Here is a 16,556-nt window from a genome sequence, read left to right as displayed (position 1 = left end):
AATAGTTCCAGGTCTGAGCAGCTCAAGAGTAGTTGAACGATATGCAGAGACCTGAAGGAGATCCACCACTTGTTTCCAGCCATAGATCTAGCTGGTGTGAATAGGCACACTCCTATCTCACTCTTCCTTTTTGAACCTGCTAGTCCCTGTTTTCCTTCTGTCACCTATGATTCTGTGTGCTGTGGCATCAGGGACTGATCGGATAGTATCAGGCTGTTTTCAAAATGCTCTTGTCAGAGTAACTTTTAGTTAACCTGTAGTTCAATGAAACTATTCTACTCTGATATAACTTAGTGCCGTACATGAAAACAGGTGCTGGATTGTGATCTATTTCTGGGACATCAAAATATTCTGTCATCTGTTTGTTACAACTTAAGGAAAAACACAGTCTAGAATTAAAGTTCTGAAAAAGAAATATTTCTGGAAGTGTCCTCTGTGAATTTGCTGTGCCAGAAATCTGTAAATTTACTTCATACCTGAGAACTCTAGCTGCTTTTCCTTCCTGACCTTAGTCATAAAAAAACGCTGCCTTCACAAATGTTTCTTCCATCTATTTTAGGCTGATGATTTTTCTATTTCATGGCTGGTACCAAGTCGCTTTAGCTTCCATGTACACTTTGAAACTGTTGGAAAAAACCTAAAGCACAGGGGCAGAATCAAACAGACTTTTCTCCTGCTCAGCTACTTGAAGGAGACTAAGCTGTTTTGTCACTTCTGCTGGAAAGAAAGCAAGGAAACTTGATAAATAATGCAAGGATACACAGTTGCTAGCATCTCTGTGTTACAGGGCAAAAAGTTCTAAGAATATGTAGTGAGGTCTTCAAGTGTTCATTTTTATGTACATCTTCTAGAGCAAGTTAGAGGAATCACCCAGTAAAGTGTTCAGTCTGCCCTGGTGCTCTTTTGTGGGGAGTAATAAGCTTTTTTACTGGGTAAGTAGCTGCAATATTTGAACATCTTCCAGTGCTGTTTCTGAAATTACAATGGTAATGCAACAGAAGATTAAAAATCCAGACTGGTATGAATTGGGTAGACTAAACTTAGCCTCTGAAATCAAATGGAAAAGGTTTTACTTGTATGAGAAACTTTCTTTAGCTTCTTGATATATGACCTATTTCAGTAATCCTGGAATATCTTTGATTAGCTAAAAGCTTATTTATGTGTCCTCTGCTTGTTAGCACATTTGACAGCTGTTAAGACTTTACATGAAGAAGGAATTTCCAGAATACTTCGTTTACTCTGCAATCATGTTGTTCTTGAAGGGCCCGTTTGGTCTCTGTCTTCATAGTTCTGTTTCAACCTGTGTACACAGCTGTAACTTCTTTTCCTTGGCAGTTTTCTTCTTCCATTCTCACATTTGGTGGAGGGGGAGAAAAAAGACATGTAAAAATTGCTGTGTTTTTGTTGGTTTTTTGTTTGTTTTTTTTGTGGTTTTTTTTTTTTTTTTTTTAAATGTGCAAATGCTGGGGACTTCAGAAGGCCACTTTTTGGGAAGGGGGCAATGCCAGCAGGAGATGTTAAAGCTAAGGGACAATTTATGTCATGCTCTTCCGTTGTGAAGGGGTAATTGCATTGCAGCTTTACTCAAGAATAAAAAATAAATCACACTGTTAAGGTCTGCAGTAATTTTGTGTACCAGATGTCAGTATTGGCCTGTTGGGACACACAGCAAGACAAATACGTGGTTTGATAGTCTGATGCTGGTTTTATCCCAGCATAAAACCACTAATCCAACAGAGCTGTAACCAGGAGAAACAACAAAAGATTCAGAACCATTGTGGGTTTTCTTGGGAATTCTTCTTTTCTGTCTGTCTTCCTCTTGTGCTCTGATGGCTTTACATGAATAGTGCCTGCAGAAGTTATGTTTGTACTTCCAATTAAATGTATAATTTCTGCTGTGCTTGCTATGCATGTTATTTACAAACACTAACAATATTGAGGCCATATGCTTCATCCTTTGATGGGCTCTGGAAGGAAAGTGGCAAGCAGATGTGAACAAGACGGACAGGGTTCTGTTTGCAACAGCTGAATGCTTGCTTGTCCTATAAACGATGTACTTATGTTTAAGTGAGAAATTGTTAATCCAACTAATCCTGCACGATTAGGGAATTTATATGCATTGTTTGTAATCTAAAATAGTATGTCTGAAGTAGTAATCAGTTTTTCAACCAAACAATTCTTGGTCATTGTACATCATGCAGGATTGAGGAGATAGGTGTCCATATGATACATAATAAATGACAGCCTAAGTAGAACTGTAAGTAGCTTTAGCTGTGTTTTTCAGCCTTAAAAGCAGTGTGATGTTCAAAAAGCTTTACAATGCTCTTGCAGCATCTCTCGGGTACACTGAAGGGAACGGTGGCCCAGCTTTCATCAGAAATGGTTCCTATTTAGCTGAGGTGTGGTACCTCATAGATCGCAAATAAAAAGCCTAGCTGAGGTGGATATACCACATCTCCAGCATGCAGAAAACATGCACATGTGACATGCTGTTTTAATGAGGACTATCCACTGTAAACATGCTAGTCCTTAATATTCATGTGTAGTACTGTGAACATTGTATGGGAGAGGGACTAGGAAAGCAAAAGTTACAGCACTTGCTATCTCTGATCAGCAACCTGGCTTTGCTAAGATCACTTCTCTTCACCTGCAGGTCAGAAAATATTTATTTTTGATGTAAAGCACTAAGAAATCTGCACTAGAAAATTTACTGTATATGTAAACAGTTTTTTAAAATCTACTATTAATCTAATAAATTGTTCAGTACTGCTTCAAAATTGACTCTTAATCCTGGATGCCATTTCCTGGGGTACAAGGCACCATAAAAAAAAACCTCCATTCTGGACAACATACAGTGTTACCTGTAATTTTGTGTGTGTTGTATAAATGTATCATAATTATCCCTTGTATAATGATTATATGTTATATATTTATATGAAAAATTCATTAACTTTATATACTTATTAATGTACTTATTAATGTACAATTAATTATAAATGCAGTATAGCTATGTTTTAAGTGCTTTCTTTTTTACAAATAGTATTTTTCCTTCTCTGCAGATGTTACTTCTTGCCTCTCGCGCATTGAGGTTAAGGAGTATGTATGAAGGCATTCATTCCTAAACTAGAGTTTTTTGTTTTCTAAATAATAATAATTAAAAAAAAAAAGCTATCAAGAACAGAAGTCAGCTCAACAGTGTCCTGCTGTTCTGATTCTTTTCTTCTTTCTCTACATAACATTTTGAAACACCCGTTGTTTTAGGCTGGTAGGTTTCATGCTGTCTTTAAAAGGGATGAGTCATACTTTTTTTATTACTATTTTTTTGTCATTCAAACTCTGAATAATATTATGAGGACTTTCTTTGGTCAATTTGTAGTTTGCCTTTTTATAAATCAAGTATTAAATATTAGAATCAGTGAGTGGAACTCAGCTTCCTAGTATAGTTATTTTGGGTAGTGGTAAGGATTTCTGTGACCTGTCCATAGCAATTTAGAGCTCAGATGTGACTGAATTAATTCTGCTTAAAGGTTTGTTAATCACGGGCCAGCTGAGCTTCAGTAACCAACCATGTGCAGCTTGCAGCCTGTGGGGAGCACAAGGTGAAGTATTTGAGCTTGATGTGCTTTAATTAAGACTCAGTCCAATACATGTTACCTTTTTGGATTTTATAGAGTGGGTGCATAGACTGTCCATAACATGGCTCTGCTGACTAAGTGGCAACCTCATACAGTCAAACTGCACCTGGCTGATGTCTGAAGTTTGACCTTCCCATTCGCAGAAGTGTATGGCTCTGTGCATAAGTTCATCTCTATGCAGAACAACATGTAGACATGCCATATCATCATGTATGTAATAGTAGTTTGATCATACTTACACAGATTGAGCTTGGTGTCCAGAGCTTCTACACTGCTCGGTTTCTGCCTCTTCTGTTCCTATGGGGGACTGTCCTTGGACCTGTTGGGCTGTATTTGGGTTCTGCCATGAGGCCAGGCTTGAGGCTGCTGCCATCATGCATTCGAACAGCACAGACATGAGTCTGAGCATCTGAGAGGCCAGGGGGAGGAGTGAGGATCTTGTGCTGCACTGTACTGTAGGCCACAAGCGTGCTCATGTGAATGGTGGTGAGGACAGTCTGGCTGTTATGATGGTCCTTCTTGCCAAGTGCTCATGCTTGACTGAAGTCAGCGCTTCAGTCAGTCTCAGGGGCTCTTTTCAGAGCATTTAGCAAAGGCAGATGAGATTTGTAGGCAGATTCACCTTGGGGTATGTATGTAAGTGGTTCGTGGACATTGCAGCTGGCGGAATGAATGTACAGAGCTGGGTTGTGAGCTCTGTCAGGCTTCGCCTTGATAAAGGGATCTCGCCACCCAAGCAGGATGTACATTTAGCCTTTACTGCCTATCTGTTGGGTGGTAATTGTGAAACTAGGCTTCTCTGTAAAGCACTAGGAGATTTGTGCATGAAAAGAATTGTACAAGAGCTAGGTATGTACTAATTGTTAATTAATTATCTTGGTATTGGTGAGGTTTAATCGCATGCTTCAGTGCTACTTGAAGTAGCAAGGCTTTCCTGAGATGGAGTAGTGTATGTGAATGAGTATGGTGCTGATAGAATCTTTTTATGGAACCACGTTCATTTTAAAGAGTCGGTATTGCAGTTTTACTCAGTATTTCTTTTGTTTATGAATTGATTGTGATCATTGTATGATTAGGAGAAAATCATAAAGCAGAGATTCTCTTTTAAAACCTCGATATATTTACATATGCAAAAATGTATGAACAATGTGCTGTCTGAAAATAGTCATGTTTGTGGTTGATTTGTATCCAGGGTTTAATTCACATGTGTTTTTAACATTGAATGCCAGTGGCAAAAATGTAATGCGTGAAAGAATTAGTTCACCACACCAGAATACCTAAAAAAGTTATCATATCATGGAATGTGTGAAAGCACCTTTCAATGCAGCATACTTTGAACTTCTCTTTCTAGTAATAACGTGTTTGTCAAATAACGAGATATTACATCCAACACTGATTAAAACCACAATATCTATTCATACATTTACGTAACAATTATGTATTTTGTCTAATACCCCTTTATTGTCTTCACAGAGAAGACTAAATGCCAGCTCTTATAAAGTCTGCCTTGAAGATAGCCAATGTCAAGGCTTCACAAGATCTAAAATTTTTAAATAGACTCATCCTTAAAACACTTCTCTCACCGCTTGGGCTTTTTTGAAAATAGTTGATAAAGCCAGCAACATGTTAACTATTATTTTGCAGTTCTGTGCAAAGGAGGTGATGCTTGTTAAGGTAAACCATTATGCTCTATTTTATGAGTGGAAGGAGATACAGTCATATATTGAAGAAGAGTAGCTGGGCTTACTTTGGCCTACAGACTTCGCAATTAGTTTTCAGAATACCACTGCGTGCCTAAAAGAGCTGTTTTTATGCTCTGCTGTCTTCACAGCAAAGTATACAATCTCCCCTCTGTCTTGTAGGCATTTCCTGTACTAGGAATTTTTTGCTAAAATTTCCCACTCTTGCTGCTCCTGTTTCAGCTCATTGGCTGCTGTGCTAATGAGGGCACTTGGGACTTCCTCTTAATTCAAGCACTGCATTGTGTAAACTCCTGAACAGGGTCAGATAACATAGTGTTGCCAGCTGCACATCTGCAGCCATCTGGATTTGTGGCAGGAGCGGTAAAATAGACATTGTGTAGCAGAGCTGAAAGAGTGACAAGGGTGGTGCAAATCATCTTTGCAGAAAACCATAAAGCAAATGCTCCATATTCGATCTATAGGATGTACAGAATCATTATTGAAACAGTCTTTCTAGATGTGTATGTATCAAAGACAAATGGGATATGCTACTGTTATGCAATGTTCATGGAAAAAGCTTGCTTGCTAATTCACAGCTATTGCATTGTTAAGAGGTAAGTAATTATTAAAACTTCTGATGCTCATAAACAGTTCTCTGCTCCCACTTCTATGCCTTCATTAAGATTCTGTTTCTGATAAACATCACTTCAGTATATTAATTTATTATAATAACATTCTTAAGGATAAATACTTGCACACTGAAATTACAGCTTTCAAGTCTGAGGAAAGAGGTGCAGGTGAATGGTCACGTGTTGTTTTGTATTTGGGTTTACTGGTTGTTTGGGGCATGCCTGGAAGTGGGACTTCTCTTTTTCTTTCTGATCGTTTCTCACTGACCAACATCTGTGGTGACTATTCTGGGAATAACATCATGGCTCTGCCTGAAGTCAGTGAAGCTTCAGAAGCTACCTTTGGCAGAGCCACAGTTTCATTTGCTTTGACTGTGTCACTGAAGTGTCAAAACAAGTTAACTCTTGTCTCTACTTCTCTTTGAAAGTTTTTATTTGGTCACTTGTTTCCTGGCTTTCACAGGCACTAGAAGTGTGGATTAATACTATCAGGCTTTGTTAATCAGTAGTTTTACTGCTGGTTTTATGCTGGGTGTACATATCACGCACAAATAACAGCTCAAAATAAAGTCATAGTTCTAGATCAGATACTTCCGATGCAATGGCTTTTAAAGTGTTTTTAACTAATTTTTAATGACACCTGGATCCTTTGCAGTAATGCTCACAATGTGAAGACTATAAAGTATTATATAAGAAGAATGACTTTAAGGTAATACACTCAGGAGTGGGCATTACAGTTTTGGACCTTTCTTTCTGATTTATCTGACCTGTTAAACCTCTTTCCCTAATATTTAGTGCCACTCCCCTGTAAAATTGGCTTGACTTCCTAGTTTTGTTTTATTACCTTATTCATAGCTAAGATCCATTTCTCCACCTTGGCTGAAGTATTGCTCTTAATATAGAGTACCACAGGTTTTCACGACTAATCCAGTCTCTGATGAATTTAGTGGGAATGTTACCTATGATTTCAACTGGAAAAAGATAATGACTTTATTTGGTGGGTTGGCAATTATACTGTAGCCTAAGATAATTGTAAAGGAAGAGATGCTTATAGAGAGGCCATTATAATAGGAGTGGAGCTAGTTATGTGCTTTCAAAGAAGATAATTGTTAATAAAAAAGTGTAGAATTGGTTTTTTTGAGCTGTCTACGTAAATCTATCACTATGAATCAAATACTAATTGACAGTAACAGTCATACGTAAAAGACAGTTATGTGTGTATGTTTTGCAGACACGCATATTTTGCCACAAATTCAGAAAGCAATTTTTGTAGAATCTTACAGGTATTAATCATATGTACAGCCTGTTTTTTCTCATAGTTATATTAAAACATGGGGTGCTTATGCTGGTACAGTGTTTGGTCCTTCAGTTTCAGTTGTTGGGTGACAGTGGCATCTCAGTGACAGTGGCTTTCCTTGGATTGATCACAGGAATAATGTATCTGCAAAATGTGGCTGGCCTTGAGTAGCAGTGAGATAGAAGTAAGACAGTGTGAAAAGCAGGAAATTCAGATATTCTCTTTCCTCTGAGCCTCTGAGAACAGTTGGCTCCAGTCATATACTGACTGTAAAACCACTACTTTGTGACCAGAATCTTTAAAAGATGTCTTTTATGTGATCAGTTTTTATTCAAACAGGGATGAAAGACCGTTTATGTTGAATTTTGCAATTGAATGTTCATCCTGGGTAGAAAAGTGCAGTTGTGTAGATCACCTAAGGTTTAAAGCATAAAGTAACATCACTGTTGGAAATGATCATTGGTATGGGTATCATAAGCATTGGTATTTTGCTCATCAAGGAATAATGTTTTCAACGTGCACAGAAGGGAAACAAATCTCCCTCAACAGACAGAACAAAGTACTGTTTTCTTGGACAGGCAAAGAAACAAAGGGGTTTACCAAGGCTGGGCCATAAGGAACCACAGTCTTTTTCACATGTATCACTTGAAGTCCAATAGAAGACTTCCTTGCTACAGCTGAGTGCAGAGCTGAACATGCTGTATGGAATTTATCTTCTAGTAGGGAAGATAAATGGTAGGGCTTTGGACATTGTGTTTTTCCTTTGCAAATATTACGGTATTTTAAAGGTTGAATCTAAGCACCTGAAAAGAGAAAAGTTTTGAGGTAACGTTCTTTTTCAAAATCCCTGGTGAAATAATTATATATAACAGCCTTTTTCAAGTATCACTCAGAGATCCAGAGACTAAAATTAGTTGATCTCTGGTTGTATTGCAACTCATTTTCCTAACAAGGTGTGTTTGTAGGTGTGAAGTGTGAAGCTTGGAAACTTTGGATAATGACATCCTTGTTTCTGTAAAAAAGAAAACAAGAACAACTTAAAACCTGTATGGATTCCCTATTATAAGAACCTTATCTGGAATATTTCAGCCTGAAGTAACTTTACCTTTTGAAATGTGAATTGATGCTTTTAGAAGGCAGTTTTGAATTAATTTTTTTTTCCCCTCACCATTTTCAGATGAAAATTACTAGTTTTTTAGATGTTGATAATTTTCTCTAGATTAATAATTTTTCTATCTTCTGGATGTTGTTTTTAAAATTGAAAAGCTTGGTGCATGGGCCAGAGTTCTCACTGAAGTCTGTTATCTACTACCTCTTGGAATACCAGTATTGTGAAACTGTGCCAGCAGTTAGATAGTTTTGGAGCCAGGTGCCAGACACTTATTTGGCCCCGAGATTGCCATGTTAGCATTACTGAGCTTGTTCTCCTAGTGCCCTGGCCATTTCTAATCCCGCGGAGAACTGCAGTGCAGAGCAGCTGGATACTCTTCATCTCACAGCGCTATAAAAGGTTTAGTAGGCATGAGTAAGGGACGTAATGCCAGGCATAGTGGGTAAAGCAGGCTGAATGCGGAGCGAATGTTCCTGTCAAGGTGGAGGCCGGCAGGGCAAGCGCGGCCCATGGGGCTGCCTGCTCACCCCTCTGCTTCTGTCACAAAGCATCAAATGCAGGACCTGCTGTCGAGTGCCAAGGCTCGCTCTCTGTGGTGATGACATGAGGCCCTTCTCTTAGTTACACTCAGAATAGCAGGGTCCTGATGACAGTTTCTCAAAATGATCTTTTACATAACCAAACTTTGCTCCAGCATTGTGTGATTCCAGCCCTGGTGACAGTGTGCTGCTGTGCAGAGGCTTTGCCTGTTGGATGACGCAGGCATGCTCTAGAGGAGATGCCATTTGCATACATGATCAATTGCTCAGTTAGGAAAAAAAAAGGGGGGGGGGGGAACCCAGGAAGCTTTTAGAGACACTGTGCTTTAAAATATTTCATTTCTTTCTGTCATATGGTAAAGTAATGGATGAAGATAATTCAGTGAGCGATGAAGTTGTCCATGTCTCTGTGATTATGTGCTCATGGAGTTCGCTTGCAGCTCCCTGGTTATAAATTCTTGGTTGTGATGTTGCTTTCAAAGAGCAATGAAGACTTCATTAAGTGAGCAACCTTTACCATTGTTATGTGCTATATGTACAATGTATTGCAAAGAGCAGTAAAGAGTATGTCAGAAGTAACATTAGTGTTTAGTAGCATATAGCCATACTCTGCACTACAGAGAAGTAAAGCAGATATTTGACTATTAGATATATAATCTTATACTGTTATTTTTCTTTTGTAAATGGCCATGACCAAATACCAAAATTTTAATAGAGTTCATGGTATATATTTTTCTCAAAAAATGGAGAGTACATATTTTTAAAACAAAAGGTACTGGAAATAAAGGCTGAGTATGTTTTTCCACATCTTCCTCTAGAAAAGCAATTTTCTTTTCACATCTTTTCTCCAGACCTTCAGAAGCTGCTATGTAGTATGGTCCTGTATCTCCATGCTGAATGCAAAGGGGGATATTTTGTATTTAATCAATAGCAGGTGGATTTATCTAGAACTTGTTTTTTCATTTTCCTCAAAACTACTGGTCATTTTTTAGTATAGAAAATGTACTTCTGTGAAAATTAACCAGGGCATTTGCTGTCAATTTAAGCAAGCAAGAAGCAATGAGACAAGAAAAACACAAAGGAAACAGCCTCAAGGGAAGGCTCTGCATAATGAACTTGAAATTGCTACTGCCGGAAACACTGTTGCTGCTTTTTCTGCCAGGGCTGTCACCTCACACAGCAATTTTAGCTTAAAGCAGATAGTGGAGCTTATCTACAGCATCACTAAAGACCGAGGTTTATGCTGCTGGATTTTCCAAACTCTAGAGACCACTGTGCTCTGTGGTATGTTGATGGCATTTTTGAAAGGGAAATAGGCCAGAAATAGCTCGTGGTCTTGCTAAAAGTTAAGATGAGATAAAGAACAGGAACAATAAAGCCCATGGAAGCCATATTTTTAAAAGAAATCTACGCCACACTTTTTAAGTGGCAACCCATAAGTGAAATGAATGGGAGGCCATGCAACTTAAGTGATTACAATTAGCCAAGAGATACAGAGATCATCCCCAAGACTTTTAGCACCAGTTCCCAGCTTCCCTTCCTGCCTGATAAGGAAGTAGGAGGAAGTGCATTGTGGAGAGAAAAGCAGAGCTGTGGACTGCCTGAGATGCTCATTTCCCATCTTTTGCCATGTTATTTCTTGAAGGTGGTCTCACAGAAGCGTTGATTAGGGTTCAAGTCAAGCCTAAATGAGAGAAATACAATGAATGAGAGTCAAAGAGAAATTACAGTGCACAGTGTTGTCAACTGTTCTTTTTAACTTGAGAAGCTCAGAACATGGATGAGTATTTAGTGGTCTTTTTAATGCAGTAACTGCTTTTCAGCGTTACTCATCTATCTGAGCAGTTGCTGTAGCTACGGCATAGCCCTGAGAATTAGCAGAGAAGGAATCGTGTATTCTACCACGTTCCCTGGTCCATGTGAAATATGTCATGGACACTTGTATACCCTAAAGTAGCTGTTAGCTGGGAAGATCTATGAATGTGTACACAGAAATTTCTTTCCTAATCACAAATAGAGATTATCAACCTTAAATTTTAGGATTTGTTTAAATGCATTAATATACCCTCAGATATCTTGTCATCCAAATGAATATTTAATTCTTACTTGAATCCTACATTTCTATAGGCAGTTATGTCATATATGAGAAGGAGAAGGTAGTCCATAAAATAAACCTTGTTACTATTTCAGAAGTGCAGGTTTAAGGTCACTTATTTATATTGGTGCTAGCTGTTGTAAACCATACCTGACACTAGGGGAAGTTTGTTTATGGAGTCAGTTTACTGGAAAATCAACAAGGTCAGAGCTGCTGTAGCTCTAATATTTGGAATGAGTCAGGTTTGACATTTCACGTTGAAAAAGAGCTCAGAATTTAGAACCAAGTTAAGAATATACTGGATGGATGATTTTGGGAAGGACAAATTAGATCTCTAAATTGACATGCAGTGCTAAAACTAGGAACAGCTTGCCTGGATTCAGAAAAATGACTAATACAGAAAAAAAAAATGAACTTATTTGGGAGGAAGGAATTGGTGTAAGGAATGTGTGCTAAACGCTGTAGGTGTTCTGTGCAGAAACCAAGGAAAGGGACAGGTATTGGGTGGTTGGCAATAAAAATATTACTAGTACAAAAACACCATGAAAATTAATCAGCTAACAACTTAATCAGGAGCTAAGAGGTGAAACAAGAAGAAATATTAATTTTAGATCTTACCCCTCCCAAACTCTGTTCCTGGCTGTCAAAGGGGTTGTCACATCGCAGACAGGATACGATTGCCATGGAGATGGTTACAAGAACTTTTCCTGTAATTTAGATTTTGCTGGGTTAATATTTCTTTTTTATGTTTTCATAAAAAGAAAGGATTATCTAAATGCTAGTTATGAAGTGTGTATTAACATTAAATATCTTTATGTAGGGTAATTTCTTTTTTACTGTTCCTATATACACTTTATATTGGGAACCAGGACTAAGGGCCTTCCCAGCTGTTACAGAAGGAAGCTGTAGTAGAACAAGGACCTGATCGTTGCCTGTCAGAGGTTAGGCTGATGCCTGTAGGGCGATCATTCTTGTCTTTCTCCTTCTTGTAGCAGTTATGTACACTGCATTTTTATCTAAGGACTGTGAAAATTATTTATGTAAATCTTCTTTAGAATACTGGAAAGCCTGCGCTTCATATTGTTAGTCTTCAGGTGAAAATTGTTCTTTTCCTTATACTTTACATGTTGTAATTATATGTCAAAAGGTTTTTGCAGCCTTAGGGAAGGATGGCCTGTGCTTTTAAAAGCTGTTAAAATGTCTGTGAGCTAAGAATTTTAATATATATCATTCTTTAGGAAATCTGTACAGTGATCTAAAGTAGTATGACCCTCTTAGAATAAGGTAAAAGATACTTCTAACATCCTTATTTTTCTCACTGCAAATTATATTTCTATACCTGAACTTGTGTCGCTTTGTCCAAAAGTTTACGTTGTCAGAGTTTTCAGATTCTCCCCTGCAATCCTTCACTGTCAGTTTTGGAATATTCCAAAAACTTTCTGCCCCAAGACTTAGCCAAGAAGTACACAAGTAATTCTGTTTTATTAAATGTCATTTGTTGACTGGCTGCAACTTGCATGTGCAGTGGAAGGGGTAATGGTGGTCCCTGTGCCAGAGGAGATACAGAAATTGTTCCTTTCTGGAATATACCAGGCATGCAAATTATGGTAAAGGACAAGAGGGAGATTGCCCTCCCTTTCCTCTACTCTGTAGAACTGATTATTGCCAGTGGTGCTGGAGAGAAGAAGGAGAAGGAATTACACTGGGAAACAGAATCTCTCCCGGGATTTACTGAGAATGAAAAAGATTTTCCTTCCATTTCTGAAACATCAGTAAGCTGATTATTAGATGAGCAGCACTTGTGCTGAAGGATGGAGGAAGGAGAACAGCTTTAGCTGAGCTACCAGTACAGAAAAATACAGAACCTGTATTTATTGCCAAATTTCAGAAAGATTCTATCAAAGTAAAACCACAGAAGCAGAGATGAATGCCTGTTACGCTCAATGGCATATCCCACTCTGATTACTTCGGAGGGTAGAGCACTAAGCCTAGTATAGCAGAAGTTTTGGTTTTAGCTGAGTTCTACATTGTTCTGACCCTTGCACCTATGTACCCACTCTTAAGAGTATTTTTGTTCAACTAAGAACTTGGAACACTGCTCCCTGCTGCTCTTGGAGCAGAGGGTTTTCTTTGTCCAGGTCACCATCAAAGACAGGAAATGTAACAAGGAAAAACTGTTGCCAGCAGCAAGGACCTAAACGCAGCTGGTGAAGACAGGTTGCTAGACCTCTTTTCCTATAACTGAGTGAGCAGTTCTCCCATTTGCTAACCCCAGCTTCCCTACCAACCAAGAAAGAAAAACCTGTATTCCTAGATCAGCAGATTCAGAGCCTCTGCTCAGAGCTGGCGAAGTTGAGCTTGTTGGGACACCTTCTCTTTATGTGCTTGCAAAAGGTTGAGCACTGTATATCATAGATGCTTCCCTCGTACTGGAGTCTGCTTTTTCCTGGAGTTAGGAAATCTGCAATAATTTTACGGAAATTTGAGTTTGGGGGAAAAAAAAAAAAGTTAAATGTAGAATCTGACTGTGTTCAGGTTGCCTTGATGTTTTATCGTTCCAGAGGAAAGAAGGGTGTTACTGTGGCTCAGTAAAAATCTTAGTGTTTCAGTTCTCACCTTTATGAATCATATTAAAACTTTGTTTTCATGAGAGCTGTAGGGGTCATTGGGCCAAATTCTCCTTACCATTGTCATAATTTTGATGGCCTTGAATTCAAGGTTGAGTTACACTTCATATGTGTACCGATCGTTTGTTAATTATAAATGAAGGAACTGTACTTCAGTGTGCTGAAAATTTGCTTGCATCAAAGTAGAGCATACTTGTTAGTTCAGGTATTGAAATTTCTGTTTCATCTAAAAATTCCACTAGGATCTGAAGGCAGTCTAAAGTAATAGATGATGACTGTTCCTGTGACAAACTGAATTTTGCTTTTTACACGCTTGCCATCACAGTTATTTTTGTTATTTGTGCAACATCATTTATAAGAAGCACTTTCCTCCTCTGTGTGTCACAATTTAGCTCAAAGCCATCTATGTAGATCTACAAGTAACTAAGGTCACTAACTGCATTCTTCCTGTTGACTGTGCTCATGAGCCATCACCCATAGGTTGGTTTTTTTGTAACCAGTGCTGAGTGAAGAACTATTGAGACCTATTGTGATATACAAAAAGGTTTATAATTTCCTGTTAGGTCAAAGGTTTAGAAAAACCTAGGCAATGAATCAGATTTGATGTCATTATTTCTTGTATTTGTATAGTATTAAGACTTCAGTTTGCTGGCCTTCATTCCTGTTTATCAAAGTGTGACATACCTATCAATAAGCTTTGCATATAGAAGAGTGGAAGAGCCTTGCCTTGAAGCCCCACAGTGAATCAAATTTTGAATACAGTGGTCAGTATTTCACCCTTCTGCTCTACTCTCTCTGATCATACCTGTGCTACCTGCCTTAGAGCTTCAGTAGCAGAGGTTTAGATAGATACACGCTTAAGGCTTGGCTTTGGCTATTAAGTCTCAATACCGTAACTGTCATGAGTAAATTAGTCATGTTTTGCTGTACACATCTTAAAGGGGATATTTTTGGGGTTTTATTTGTGATTTTTTGTTTGTTTGTTTTTCACCAACTGTAATATGAATGATCTGTATAGACATGAAGCTTTGTTCGTTTTGGTGTAATTAATGTGAAGTAGGCCATGCTTAATGTTAAAATATCAGTGGTAACACTTTGTTCAAGCATGAAGAACAAATCAAAAGCCAGACTTGATAAACTTAGCTGGTAAAATATGAATCAAAACCTGTTAAGTACTTCCTGGCAAACCAATCCTCTGATGTGAACAGGAGCTCTGTTGTGTGGTTTCTTTTTTTTCTTTTTCTTTTCTTCTTTTTCTGCTCCCCCACCATGCTTCAAAATTTAGAGCTCAACGCTGTGAAGTGCTGAGTGTCAGTGAAAGCCACGTGGGAGCTGAAATGTTCAGCATCTTCCAGGATTAGACCTTTACTTGGTCCACATTTTGTGCTTTACGCGATCTGTTGTTCTTGAACTAATAAATTACTTGCTCTTTCCCCTCAACCTGAAAACTAGGTTATGCTACGTTGATTCCCTGGTTATAGAAGTTTATTCTTTTTCAATGCAAATAAAGTAAAGCAAGCCATGAGGCATATTTTCCTTATAAGAAGATTAATGTACAGAACTTGGCTCACTTATGTTGTCTTTTATACTGGTTTCCTTAAGATGAGATAGCCTTCTCTGTAATACTAGTATATTTTACTTGCTGTAATCTGATGTACCATTTCTCTCCCTTTTTTTTTTTTCTCATTCCCTAAGATTATCGTTGGAGAAACTGCAGTGTTTTGTCTACAGTTAGCTACAAAGGATTTTGAAAACCAAGAAAAAACAATATTAACTGGAGACTGTTGTTATATAAATCCACTGGTGCGCAGGACCATCAGATTCCTTGGTATGAGCAAATTAATGCTTTCATTTTCTGAATGGTGAGAGTGATCAATTCTGTCTTAATTTTGACGTGGGGAAAGTACTCAGATAACCATACAACATTTCATGTGTAGTCTTAACTTGGGTGCAGTGAGTTCTCTCCTTTTGGGTAGCAAAGCTACTTGGAAGTTTGGATAAAAAAATAGTTGCAGAAACAGCAGTAAAAACAGGGAAAAAAAATGGGACCACAACGGGAAAAACAACTAGTAGGTCTGCAGTAGGGTGAAGTGAAGAAAGGAGATATCCTTGTGTCACATCTATAGTTGATAGTTTTCTTTTGGTTACACACACACATAGCAGCCAAAGTTGAAGATGTTGGGATATAAATGTCTGTTTGAAACCAAGCCTGGTTTAGGTACTTAATTAGCCTGGAGATTGTATTATAGTCTCTAGTAGAAAACTATAGAAAATCCATGCTCCACTGAAGTTAGCTGTAACTCCCCCATTGACTTCATATAAGATGTCATCCTTTCTATTTCGTTCATTGTAAATGCGTTTGGAGGCAGAAGTTCCACCACTCAAAATGTCTATTGAATAGTCCCAGATGCTGCTTTTTAATACGTGCAGGGATGCCATAGCAGGGCTCAGTTCTGTTTGCTTCTCACTCACAGTTGTGTCTAAGAGAAACAGCTGGAGGAATGAAGCCTTGGGGCAGCTAATCCCCCTGAATGCCCCAGTCGCAGGGGGAGGGAGGGGTTGTGCACCTGTGTCTGTATTTGCAGTGTTTGTGTAACAGCCGTGCCTGCCTTCTGAGAGCGTGATTGCTCGCTGTCACACTGGAGTGCTAAAAGTCATTAATAAAGTTTTGCATAGGTCCAGAGAAGGTGGGGAGTGATGGATGAGGAGCTCCTCCCACTCCAGTTGCTCTGTGTGTAACCAGTGCTCACTTGGTCACAGAAGAAAAAAAAAAAAAATGGAGAGGGAGGGAAGGGATGAACAATTGCCTCCACACTGTTCTACCAGATGAGGCATCACTACCTACCATGTTCACACAAAGTGATGTGGCCACCTGTGTTGGGGCAGCACACACCCTCGGGGCTTGTTGAAAGGGCCCTTCTGTGCAGTGACTTGGCTAGGC

At 38.6% G+C, this 16,556-nt stretch overlaps 1 protein-coding gene across 5 annotated transcripts in view; it reads left to right on the top strand.

The window, feature by feature from the left end:
* The window catches only part of PLPPR5 (phospholipid phosphatase related 5), a 113,218-nt gene that overhangs the window by 70,147 nt on the left and 26,515 nt on the right, over positions 1–16,556 (top strand). For all 5 annotated transcript variants that reach the window (XR_012624151.1, XR_012624150.1, XM_074832572.1 and 2 more), the window contains one exon: positions 15,311–15,443. Coding sequence is in view for 3 of the 5 variants with exons in the window: in XM_074832572.1 (XP_074688673.1) it covers positions 15,311–15,443 (133 nt within the window). In the remaining 2 variants the exon portion in view is untranslated. The remainder of the gene's footprint in view (positions 1–15,310; positions 15,444–16,556) is intronic.

This window comes from Strix aluco, chromosome 8 (genome assembly GCF_031877795.1).
Source record: "Strix aluco isolate bStrAlu1 chromosome 8, bStrAlu1.hap1, whole genome shotgun sequence".
Classification (NCBI taxonomy): Eukaryota; Metazoa; Chordata; class Aves; order Strigiformes; family Strigidae; genus Strix; species Strix aluco.
This window is presented reverse-complemented; position numbering and strand designations above follow the sequence as displayed.